Source organism: Malaclemys terrapin, chromosome 2 (assembly GCF_027887155.1).
Source record: "Malaclemys terrapin pileata isolate rMalTer1 chromosome 2, rMalTer1.hap1, whole genome shotgun sequence".
Classification (NCBI taxonomy): domain Eukaryota; kingdom Metazoa; phylum Chordata; order Testudines; family Emydidae; genus Malaclemys; species Malaclemys terrapin.
The window spans coordinates 235587124-235600820 of NC_071506.1; the positions used below are offsets into that span (position 1 = coordinate 235587124).

General features: G+C 41.0%; 1 protein-coding gene across 7 annotated transcripts in view; it reads right to left on the bottom strand.

Annotated features, from left to right (window-relative positions):
- Positions 1–13697, bottom strand: part of PHF14 (PHD finger protein 14) — a 271070-nt gene that overhangs the window by 82595 nt on the left and 174778 nt on the right. For 3 of the 7 annotated variants that reach the window (XM_054020322.1, XM_054020320.1, XM_054020321.1), the window contains exon 17: positions 7923–8040. The exons of the other annotated variants lie outside the window; for them this stretch is intronic. In XM_054020322.1, coding sequence (XP_053876297.1) covers positions 7923–8040 — 118 coding nt within the window. The remainder of the gene's footprint in view (positions 1–7922; positions 8041–13697) is intronic. 7 annotated transcript variants of the gene reach the window in all.

The following is a 13697-nucleotide window of genomic DNA, read 5'->3' on the forward strand; positions in this document are numbered from 1 at the left end:
CAGCTTTCATGTGAGGTAACAAAAACAACAATGTTTCTGAGATGAGAAAGCTTGTCAGACCTTAGTGGTGAGCATCACCCATTCCATAAAAGTGACAGGCAGTATTACCGGCAGAGAAGACGGTGCCCTCATGCCCTGCAGCAAAGTCACTGTCTGTCTGTTATCTGACAGACATGGGAATATGTTACATTCGTGGGAAAATAACTGACAAGATTGCTGGAGAGTCTTGTGACATATTACGAGCAAAACAGAAGTAGCCTACAAAGCGCTTGTGATAGAGAGCAACTTAAAGCATATGTTTATTACCATCACATTACATCTTTGTATTGCTTCCACCTGCAAACATTCAGTAATATCTCAAAAACTACTTTAATTGTTAGGCCAACATGATGTCACCATTACCGATGTCACCATTACCCAATTTCTAAAATTGACCCCCCCCCCCTTCCCCGCAAAAATGGTTACCTACTTTTCATAACTGTTGCTTCGAGATGTGTTGCTCATGTCCATCCCATTGTAGGTGTGTGAGCGCCCACATACGCGGCCATCGGAGACTTTTGCCTTAGCGGTATCCGTAGGGCCGGTTGTAATGCCCTCTGGAGTGCCACGCTTATGGCACGGTATATCAGGTGCCGCCAGCCCTGAACCCTCTCGGTTCCTTCTTGCCGACAACTCTGAAAGAGGGGCGGGTAATGGAATAGACATGAACAACACATCTTGAAGAACAACAGTTACGAAAGGTAGGTAACCATTTTTTCTTCTTCGAGTGCTTGCTCATGTCCATTCCATTGTAGGTGGGCTCAGAATTCACAGTCTTGCAGACTGGAGTACTGCTCTGCTGAAACCAGCATCAGCCCGACCTTGCTGGGTCAGGACATAGTGCGAAGCAAACGTGTGGACGGATGTGGTCACGGCACGGCAGATTTCCTTGTATAAGGCAGCTCTGACATGAGCACCCTGATCTCAGACACCCTATGGGCCAAAGTTATAGCGATCAAAAAGGAGACCTTCCAGGAGAGAAGCAGAAGGGAGCAGGAAGCCAGGGGCTCAAAGATGGGCCCCGTGAGCCTGGACAGCACAAGATTCAGGTCCTAAGGAGGGACCTGGTCCTGGATATGCTGGTAAAGGCACTCTAGACCTTTCAGGAACTGTGCTGTCATGGGATGGACGAAGACTGACCTGCCGTGAAACAGAGGATGGAAAGCCAAAATGGCTGCCAAGTGCACCCTGACGGAGGACAGCGACAGGCTCAGGAGCTTAATGTGCAGCAAATAGTCCAGGATGCCATACTGGAGCTATGAGGATGACCATTGCTCTGCCTTGCTTTATCTTGAGCAGGATTCTGTGAATTAATGGCACTGGCAGGAAGGCGTACATCTGCGCTCCCGACCACGGAATCAGGAAGGCGTCCGACAGGGAGCCCTTGTCCCTGCCCAGAACAGAACAACTTTGCCTTCCAGGTGGGGCAAGAAAGCCTGGTACACCAGGTGAACCACCCTGAGCTCCCTGACGTTGATATGGAGGGCTAGGTTGTGTTGCCAACAACCCTGGGTGTTGAGGTCGCCCAGATGGGTCTCCCAACTCAGATCCGACGCATGTGAGATCAAGGTGAGCGAGGGTGACGGGGTTGCGAAGGGAACGCCCTGCAGCACCTACTTGGCATCCTGCCCAGTGAGGATAGGACGTGGCTCGGCACCGTGAGCACTCAGTCCAGGGGGTGCCTGTTGGAACATAGACCAAGGACAGCCACGCTTGCAGGGGCCTTAGCTGAAGTTGGGCATGACTTACCACATAGGTGCTTGCAGCCATGTGACCCATCAGACACAGGCACATTTAGGCTCTTTATGTGGCCGAACAAGTCTGACATAGCTTGAAAGCGTGCTTCCGGTAGAAAGGCCCTGGCCTGCATGGAGTTGAGAACCACTCTGATGAACTCTATGCCTCGAGCGGGTGTTAACATGGATTCTTCTGTGTTTATTAGGAGACTCCGATTGCTACAGGTGGAGTGCACCAGATCGAAGCTGTTCTGGACCTGCTCCGGACACCTGTCCTTGATTAGCCGATCATTGAGATAGGGGGAGATTTGGACCCCTTGATGCCTCAGGTAAGCCGCCACCAGTGCCACACATTTCATGCACACCCTGGGGGCCGAGGGCAGGCACTGTAAACTGGAAGTGGCGCCCCGCCACTATGAAAGGCAGGAAACGTCTGTGTCCTGGGAATATGGAGACATGAAAGTAAGCATCCTTCAGGTTGAAAGCGGTGTACCAGTCCCCCGGATCCAGGGAAGGGATGATGGTGGCCAGGGATACTATGCGGAACTTCAACTTCATGAGCAACTTGTTGAGGCCTCGCAGGTTCAGAATGGGTCTGAGTCCCACTTTTGCCTTCAGGAAGTAGCGGGATGACAAAGGGCGGCGGTGGTTAAACTTGGTGTCCCTTTTTCTCACAAGCCCCTGGCGAGGCTGCCACTGTCTAAGTAGCGAAGGGGGCCGGAATGGCTGCCTGAACATCTGAGGAGTGTGCATCCCCAAGGAGCAAAGGGTTGCCCTTTTATCCTGCAGGTCAGGCAGATACGTATTTGTTTGGTCAAAAAATATGCTAACACCATCAAAACAGGAGGTCCTGGATAGAGGCCTGCATCTCCTGGGACAGGCTGGCAGTCTGGAGCCAGGAACTGCACCGCATGACCACTGCTGAGGCGACCACTCGGGCAGCTGAATCAGCTGTGTCCATCTGGAGAGAGCACAGGGCCGCTGCGGTCCCCTCTTCCACCAGGGTTGTGAACTCCTGGGCTGCCCCCTGGGACATGGAGTCCTTGAACCTGAAGAGAGAGTCCCACACGTTAAAATTGTAGTGGGCCAAGAAGGTCTGGTGGTTCACCACCCGAAACTGGAGAATGGCCGTAGAATAATTTTTTTGACCAAACAAATCCAGTCTCTTATCCTCTCTATTTTTAGGGGTGGAGCTGGTGGGCACCTGCTTGTCCCTTTCATTGGCCACTGACACAACCAACGATCCCGGTGGCAGATGAGTGTACAAGTACTCAAACCCTTTTGCGGGAACAAAGTACTTCTTTTCCACCCTTTTAGAGGTGGGATGGAGGACAGGGTTTGCCAGATGGTTTTGGCAATGTTCAGAACCCTCTCATTTACTGGCAGCACGATCTGAGCTGGGGCGGATGTGGAGAGCACATTAAATAATGTGTCTGTCTGCTCCTCCATCTCCTCCACCTTGAGGTCCAAGTTGGATGCCACCCTGTGGAGCAGCGCCTGATGCTCGCTGAAATTGTCTGGTGGGCTAGCTCTGGAAGGCCCCGCCACTGCCTTGTCTGGGGAGGAGGAGGAGGAGGAGGATTGGATGACCAGGGGAAGTCCGGTGGTGTCGTCAACTGTTGGGGAGGGTGGCCTGGGGGTGCGTACCGGATCCTCCCCTGTGGCGGCCACCAGGATGTCCTGCACCAAGCCCGGTGCCGAGGATACCGGGGGCATTGCCTTTGGCCTGTCTGATGTGGCAACTGAAGCTGGCGGGAGTGGGTATGATTGGAACGCCCCATGCATTCCAATAAGGCCATTGGGTCAGCCACTGGCTCTGCTGCCATGTTGGCACCGGTGTCATGGACGGACCTTCTGGAGCCCAATAATGTTGCCTGGGCGAGGGGCTGAATTGCGCCTCCGAGCCTGAGACATCGTCACCCTCCAGCGACCAGGCTGTGGTGGCTTGAGTCTGATAGCTCACCATCGCCGCCGGAGACTGGTGATGGGAATGGGAGCGTCTCGAGGTCTCAGCGATGACAACCAGCAGTAAGACAAAGACTGGGGCCGGGGAGATCGATGACACCTGGGCAAGCTTCGGCGCAACAACGGGGATCGGGAGCACGGTGCCTATGACTCATAGTGGCAAGCTGGAGACCTGGGTCCACGTGGAGACTAAGAATGTGGCGACCTAGGGCTCTGTCTTGGCTCTGGAGACCGGAGGTGCTCGCCTGTTTTGTGCAAGGTCTTGCTGGCAGACTTGTCCTCACGGGGAGCCTTAGCTGGTTCCATAGCCGCACGCAGTGCTGGCTGCAGTGCTGGCTGCAGCGGAAGCGCTCTCAGCTCCTCAGGTGCCGGGGCCTTGGAGGGGGTTGACTGCGCCATCGGCCTAGGCCCTTTACCACTCCCCGGAGTCAGTGGCAGGCCCTTTCAGGGAGAGAAACTCCCCAAGCCAGAGTCCTTTAGCGGGCACGGAGTGGGCGTAAGGCCCGAGCAGTGTCCTTTGCCCAAAGACCCTTGGTCGGGCTTGGTTGGTGCCACCTTCTTAGTCTTTTTCTTTGGCACAAGCAACAGGGATCGGTGCCGGACGGACCCCAGTGCCGGAGGTGTGCTACACACTGAAGTTGAAGTACTGGGTGCCGGTTCGGGCCACGACAGCTCCGAAGCTGGGTGCAGGGCAACCTGCATCAGGAGGGCCTTGAGATGATGTCCTGCTCTCTTCGTGTCCACGGATGAAAGTTCTAGCAGATGCGACAGTGCTCCTTTATATGGGTTTCCCCAAGGCACTGTAGACAACTCTCGTGAGGATCACTAACAAGCATAGGCCTGTTACACGAAGAGCAGGGCTTGAAACCTGGAGACCCACTGGGACACTATCTAACTAACACTTAACAGGTACTTAAGAACTAACTAACAACGATTAAACTATTTACAGGTAAAGCTCAAGGCTAAGCTAGATGAGAAACCGCTAATCCCTTGCGAAGCAAGGGACAGAGGTTGTCGCACACACCATGGGTGATAAGAAGGAACTGAGAGGGCGCAGGGCTGGTGGCGCCCGATATACTGCACCATGAGCACAGCACTCGAGAGGGCACCACAGCCAGCCCTCCAGGTACCGCTAAGGCAAAAGTCTCTGATGGCCGCGCACGTGGGCGCGCACACACCTACAATGGAATCGACATGAGCAAGCACTCGAAAAAGAACTATAATTAGAAAGGTAGATAATGTAATCACCTTTTATTAGGACAATAAAATCATTATACAAAACCATGTGTATTATAACTTCACTTTTTATTGAACCAATAAGTGCCACATAATCTATTTGTCCAATTTTTTTCTAGGGCCAATACACTTAAACACTCGCTGTCTAAGAAAAGTTAAAATTTGTTTATCTTAATTAAAATTCATACTATAGTGATTACTTAAATTGCATTTAAGCAGATGAATAGCAAAGGAAATAAATTAAATTTCCTTTATTACTTTCCATTTGGAAATATTACTTATAAAGTCTGATTTCTCCACTGAAGGGAAGGAGACTGCATTATTGTCCTCTTGGCAGATGCTGAAACATGCAATCCTATTTCACTACTGTAATCCTTACAGGAAACTTTCTTGTGACATACCAAAAATTGGATTTAGTGGTTGAGTGAGAGATTGAAAATGCTTGTGGCTCAAGTCTGCTATTCATCCATAGGTCAGACAGAGTGCAGCAAACAATGCCAGATTCCTTACACTGTTCCTGCCTAATGGACTTATACTCAGCCCAAAAAGACCACCCCTTTATCGCAGGGAAAAAAGCTCTAGAATTCATAAGTATTTATTGGCTGTTGAAATATATGCAGGGTATTATGTGTAAATTATATACTATAAAACAAGACCACAGATTGAAATTGGAAAAGAAAGAAAACATTAAGCCTTTTAAAATTATTTTCATATAAAAGAAGGACTGTACGAAAAGTTTAATTCAGTTAACATGACTTTGTTAGACACAATGTAGCGTACTAGATTACAGAAAAATATGGTATGCTAAAAATAAAGATATCTCTTAATATGGACAGCAACATAGCTTTTTTTCCAATAGTTTCTTTACACAGCTTTGCAAGAAAAAATTATTTGTTAAGTAACTAAACAAAGCCACAAGGAGTCCCCATAAGACAACTTTCTCAGTACCTATCATATTTATCATTTTCTCATTCAAACATAATTAAAATTGGCTATGTTTAAAATAGTGCAATAAATCAGACTTAATTGTTAAATATTAATTTTAAGAATGGGTCTTTATGAATTAAAAATGAAAATCAGTCTCAGTAATAAACATCTTGTTTGGTATATTTTTAAATGTGAAGTCATCCTTAACATAACTACAGTAAATATCGGTGGTCATTGTAGCTTGTAAATTCAATTTTATTTTTTCAAAACATTTCATCTTACATCAAAATATCTAAAAATTAACACACTTTACAGAAAATAAAATAATGTTGAATTAATTGTCATGGTAAATTATTCAGCAAGCATAGCAGTTTATCTGCGTAGTTTGGCCAGTGAGGCCAAATACACATTTAGAGTTTCAAAAAGTGCCCTTTTGCAAAAACACTGAAAAAATAGCAGGCAGAACATTTTAACTAATGTTATAAAGAAACCCTTTTGGTTTCAGAGGTGACAGGAATTCAATATCAATTATAATTCACTCCAGGAGTGACCATTGTATTTAAGTGGTATTCAGGAAAGACTGCTTGATGTCCAAACTATAGTTGACAGCTAATTTCCAATGTCCATCTTTGTATCTTCCCGAGGAAGAATGATTTGATTAACGTCCAGCAAAGCAGAGTATTTTATTTTTCCAATTGTAAAAGGACACCAGCAACTTGAAAATCCTATTTCTGCCTGAAAAATTTTATATCTACATTATAAACAATAAGGAGCCCGGTGGCATTTTAAAGACTAACAGATTTATTTGGGCATAAGATTTTGAGGGTAGATTCTGAAGAAGTGGGTTTTTTACCCACAAAAGCTTATGCCCAAATAAATCTTAGTCTTTAAGGTGCCACTGGACTCCTCGTTGTTTTTGTGGATACAGACTAACACGGCTACTCCTCTGATACTTGGCACCATATCTACTTTAGTTATAAATAACTATACACTTAGGAAAGATTATTAAAAGCTAAAGAAGTTAAAAAAAAAAGATCCTCTATTTTTTCTGTTTGTTAACTTTGAGTGTTTGATAGCATTTTCTTTAAAGTCCATTTCCCTATGTAATCAGTTATTCAGTCACTTTATCTCTTCCCGACAATACCCTAATAAGCAACAACAGGCAGCAGAAAAGCTTATGAAATTTAACAGATTTTTAAAAAAGCTCTTATTTTAATGATGCTCTACCAGAAAATTGATATTTTTTAAATTAGTCACTTTAAAGAAAAATCAAGATGACAGTGTCTCTTTAAAGCATCCAGAGGGTGTTGGCAACCATGCCAACACTAAAGAAATTAATGTTCAGGAAAATGTTAATAAACTAAAACCAAACCCAACAAAAAAAATCCTATGTCCTTTGCAGGATAACAACACAGAAGTCGATGATTGTTGGTAGCGTTAATATAACAATGTTTCAGTAGTGAGAATTTTAAGTTCAAACAAATTTAGAATGTTATTCCTTACAAATATCCTTCATGCTAACCTAATAATGTCCCTCACAATTGATTTACATTGGAAAAAACAAAACCAAAAAATGTAGACTTTCAAATCTTTCATGAATACATTTTTAAATGAATTTACTATTAACCATGCCTTCACTGGTTATGGTTTATATTATTAAAATATCTGACTGCTTATAATGGGGCAAAGAATGATACGGTATTTTAACTTAATACTTTGGTCTTATATATTTGGGGGTCACCACCACCATGTAATAAGAAAATATTTAAGAGGAATAATAAACTCCCCTTTAACTAGACAATTAACACAATTTCCATTTTGCATTTTTTTCTCCTTCAGTTAAAGCCAAGATGAAATCCTCGCAGTGTGACCTTTAACTGTGTAGAATTAAATGTCTGTTTCTCAATGCAAAGTGTTCAAACACAAACTCAAGATGAGAAACTATGCAATGATTTTCTCAAAAAGGCTATGCAAAACCAGAACTCCTCCTCTGAGTTTTCACAGACTGAATTAACTTACTTTAGAGGACGTAGAATCACACTCTTGACAAATCCATCCATAGCCTGTCTGTTTTGGAGATTTTTTCAAAGGAGGTTCCAGGCAACCAAAATGGTAGCAGAGCCTGCATTCATCACACCTGCAGGAGAAACAGATATATTGTGTTTCTTCAAAAATTAAATCAAGCCACTCTATAAGCACTTTGGGGTAGTTCACCCCATGGAAAACTTACCCCCAAATCTCCGAATCATTAGTTTGAATTAAAACAGACATTTTCAGGAAGGGTGATTTACATGTACACTCACACATTTCAAGTATGTTTCTATTTAATTTGGAATATTCTCATGTAGAAATGCAGGAGGCCGCTATGTATTTTCTGTATATTTATGATTTGCAGAATTTAGTACACTTTCCAGCTAACAAAACTTTTTACATTATGGATCTTCCATAATGTCTGCCAACATATCTAGTAATTCAAACATGTTTACAATTGCATGAATGATTTTTTTAAATAGTGACTTTGTAACCAATAAATAAAATCTGCACAATAATGTGAGATTCTTTTAGTAAGAATTTGAAAAGGTCGTTCAGTTAAAACATTTTGCTGTCATCTTTCATTTATAACTGACAAAAATTGTAGCCTGTACACGTCATAATTCTGAGTTTATCAACAAGCTTTTTGATCATGTTTTGTGCCAGGTACAACCCACAGACAACAGTCTGAAATATCTATCATAACTATTCTTCGTTCAGACATTCTTAGTCTACTGCCACTGAAGAAGCATTTGCTATACTGCAGTGCTTAATGAAAGGAGTCTTACATCAGACAGTACAACAATATGCTCAAGAGGAAAAAAGAATTTAACAGCAAATAATGGAAATTCATACATCTTATTGAAGTGGTTGTCTTCATAACTTTTTTGAATACACCCTATGATCTTTTGTTCAAACGGAAAAGCTTTTTGAAAACTAATTTTGTCAGATTCCTTTTATTTATTCCATTTAAGTGTCTCAAATGTTTGAATTAAAGCCTCATAAGCCAGGAAATCCACAAATAAGAAGCTAGCAAAGCAAATTTAAGAAACCCCCATACTGTAGCAAGGTGCAGAATGCAGAATTCTTTTTTTAAAACATAAATGGCACAGTGTGCTACTTATCAGACCAAGAATAACAATATATTTTAATAAATTATTAACAGTACACAAAGCACATAACAAAAAGAGGATTAAACAAAAGGAATGCACTAAAATATTTGAAAAGGAAAACTCCATATAAAAATATAACCAATTTGGGATAGTATTTGGTTAACCTAAACAAGTATTTTTCTAGCATTACCGCAGAAGGTGCACATTCTGGAATTGTCTCCTTTTTTATGTAGTCATATAGAGCATGATCACTGGTACAGGTGAAATCTCTGTTCTGCCAAGATCCTTTCTTAGTAATGCCTTTTTACACTATTGCCTACTTCCATATGGACACTCTGGGCACTAACAAGAGTTTTGCCTGCTTAAGGAATGCAAGACTGGGCCTAAAAGATATTTTTACATTGGCATACATCATAATGAAAACAGTACCCTGCATAGCACTTATTATGTTAAACTGTATCTTTGCCTGATTGTAGTATAAGCCCTATGACTACAAAATAAAATCTTAACGGGGCTTTTAAAATCAATTCCATAATAAAAGATATTAAGAGCAGTATAATTATAACCATGTTGTAAACATTTTGTTTAGTCACTGGATAGATAATTATTAGTAGTATAACTAGAAATATAAACAATTAAAAAAATCTTGCAAAGGCATATTACCAAATAAATAGAAGGGAGGCAGGATTGTTAATGATGAGAGATGGGAATATAAGAGCCTGGACTCCTGAATCCTTTTCCTGGCTTTGCAAATGATTTTTGTGACCTTCGATAGGTCACTTAACCATCTTGTGCCTCAGTTTCTGCCTCTGAAAAGAAGTGTAATATTCCTAATCTATTTCACAGAAATGTCTTGAAGTTTATCTTGGAAACTCTTACACTTGTGAGCAGTGCCTACACACAAGTATTCTAACTGAATTCCTCCTTTCTGTCAAACATTTAGAGATCTTCCAATATGTAAATTATATTTTATCAGACTTATTGTCAACGGATTCTATTGGATCCTAAAATCTACAAATGTCAGAATATTAGTCATTTCAGCACAACCTACACAGATTCTGTTAGCAGACTGTTTGTAATAGCACAGCAGTATGGGAGAATAGTTGTAACAGAAATGTTCTATTTAAAAGAAAACAATCTTTCCTCTTCAAAATCATGCTTTAAAATCTCTAATTTGGATGGAGGGGAAACATCTTTCATCCAGAATGCCCAATATTCTGATTTTACTTTAAGCCATGTTTCAAAAGTCATCCAGTAAATCTACATAAGGTGGGGTGAAATGACTATAACATTATGAGAGAAGATACAGGTTGCAGTATCCTAAAGTCAAGTTTTGTTCTTGTAGTCAATTGAATTTTCTTTTCACATAATTTTATTTTGTCTGTAAAGAACAATATTCTCATGTTTTTCTTGTATATGTATATACTAAATTAAAAACTTCAATATAAAAAAGTTTCCAGAGACTAAGTGTTTGTTTTTTTATTTAAATATATATACAAAACTGGTGAGAGCATGTGGATGATAAAATCATCCTCATATACCACACACCGTTCAAATGTGAAAGTATCACGTGATGCATAGTTACAAAATGATAACCATAAATTGTGAAACGTTGCTTTTATATTGTTTTTTATAAAAATATATTCTGGTACAGTAGAACCTAAATTTGATCTTTTAAAAATATGAATATAAAAGAGCTCCCTTAGTGAAAAAAGCATAGTAAAATGCCAAATGTACTGTGCAGTGATAGGTAAATTAAAATAAATTTAGTTGTTTAAAAAAAGATGATCTTCTAGGCACAAAACTAAGATTATCCCAATATCCTTTTCATTGATTCCAATGGGAATTTGACCATTGACTTCTATAGCAGCTGGACTAGACTCTACCAGTGTTAATATGGTGAGATGGTAGGATACGGTCTACATTTCTGATAAAATGAAAGATCTACTAATGAGAATATTTTACTACTGGACCATCTGCCTGGCAGCACTGTTGTGTGATACATTTTTGGTGATTGAGCTTCAAATTCTTAGAGAAAAAGGGACAGCTCACACACATTTCAACTCCGTAAAGAATACACTTGTTCCTCCTTGATGAATTATAGTCTAGCATTGGCACCAGCATTGGAGGAAACCTGGTCAGTTATCATATGCCTGTCAGTTAGGTTACAAAGACAACTGGCAAAATGAGTATTAAGGTCTGCAATATGAACCATATACTATGGTCTAGGGTCCTAGTCAAATGAGGAGATGGAAAACGTCCAGAAACAGAACCTAAACAAACTATAACATGACTTTAAAACTTTAAAGTTATGTGAATTTGTTGGTTGTGAAAAATGACAAGTTAATAGTCCAGGAATTTTGCAGTAGTCATATTCACAGAACAGGTGGAGCATAGATACCAACAGTGCACGCTTCCCTATACTACCTAGAGAAATGTGCCTCAGACATGATCTTGTGGGAACTCTTCTAGACGTGAATAGATAGTTATGTACTTAGCTTCTCTGCTAGGGTTATAAACAAGCTGGCTAGCACACGCTGCTTTCTATATATGTATAATATTAGTTTAGCAATGTATATCCTCCGTAGTTTAGACCCGGGTGTCCAACCTACAGCCCATCAGAGCATGTCATAAGGCCCAGGGCAGTCTTCAACACAATATACTAAAGATTAATTCATTAACGTTTTGTCATCTTTACATCATTTTAGTTTACACAAGTGTGTACTTCGAAACAACCTATATAAACAATATGAAACAAGCTGAACTTAAAATATAAATCAATACATGTGACTTTAAATTTTATTAAAATGTATAGAAATCTATTTGGTTCACACAAGCTTGTGCTTAGGTTTATGTGGCCCTCCTGTGTAATAAGGTTGGGCACCGCTAGATTAGACAAAATATTAACCATGTGCATCAATGGTCAAATTTTCCGAAACGGGCACCCAAATTTTCATCCCCCACTATTTGAGGATTTACTGGCCATTATATGCCAAAGTATGTGATCTATGGGTGCAATTGAGTACACAGGCATCTCAGTGGTCTAAGAGTTGTACCCAGAACTTTGTGAAAACAAAAAATGGAGATCCTTTAAGGGTAGACTAAAAAACAAGCTCCTGATGTTAAAATAGCTTTAACTGATATGGTGCTACCTACTATTGTCAATGCCTTTAACAAGATTCAAATCATGTTACATAACAAAATTAGGAAGTGCTTTGTTTTCCATTCCAAAAAGGAAGGCAGGTAATTAATTTTCTAATTTTACATGAAGAAAATACGGTAGATAAACTGAAGAAGGAAGGTGAAAATTTGTAGTAGTTAGATTAATAAGTTAAATAATAAAGGAAATGGTAACAATTGAAAGGAAATATTGTTCATGTATAAAAAATATAGAATGGAGGTCAAGAATTTCCTCACAGCAAGAGGCTGATTAGACAGTTCCATACCTGAAACACGTATGCTTTGTTCTTTATTAAAGTGATCTCCATCTGCTCATGCCCTTGGAATTTTTTGAGCAGTATAGCCTGCTGTGTTCAAGCTCCACATAACTCTGTATTTTTCCTGTTCATAATTAACTAATTATGCTCTAATCAATAGTGGAGATCCTGATTTTACAATGTAAATCAGATAAATGAGATAATGGCTGGGGGTCAATCTCATTTTATTTACAAAGCTCAGCGCGCACATCCAATTTCATTACATCGCATCTACCCGCACAGGAGGGAATCTTATCAGCTGGCCTGCAGAAGTCTTAGAGTGAGTAGTGGGGAAAAAGACCTGTGCTTTTATAAAGGAACAGTGGATGCAACGCATACCCATTACAGACACATTTGTAAGTCACCACAGTTAATATCATATAAATTTACAAAGAGCTGACTCAGGCAGAGTGAGAAAACCTATTTTGCATTCATAAGTCAGCAGTGCCCATCTATAGCTGTAAAAGTAATTACCTACAAGTCCCTGAAACACAACATTAATAAGCTAATCTTTAAATTCAACTTCACATATATGCTTCAGAGACTACAGAAAATCTCTCTCACTTAAATGTGCACACCATTGCACATTTTCTACAATGTCATGCAAAAGGGTACCATGTTAAAAAAAATCGCAATTAACTTTAGACTATATTATATATATATATAGACACACACACACACGCGTACATTCATCTCTAAGGGTAAATCTATTTTATGGGAGGAGAATATACAACATTGCTAGAGCACAAGACAAATATTTTGCATTACAGGGGGCCTATCATACAGTCGTTCCTCAGGCAAAATTCCAATAGATTCAGTCTAGAATTTTACAAACAATAAACTGTCAAATAACTGACTAGCCTGAGCTGTACGTTCACTCCACCACCCATCAGTTCAGAACTACAACGCTTCTGCAATTCCAACACCAGGGGTGTATTTAACTGTCTCACTATGCTGCCTGGGTTTCCCTCTGCGTTGACTTATTTGGGCCCCATCTCCTAATTAGGCATTCCTAATACTACACACACTGTGAAGGACAAACCTCCTTTGTCATCCACTAGGCTCTCCCACTTGCTGACTCAATATTTATCCTTAAATCCATGCCTGCCCAACACTGCTAGACCTCTCCTGAGTAGAGGCTCAAATGTGAACATGTGTACTACATTTGTGATGTG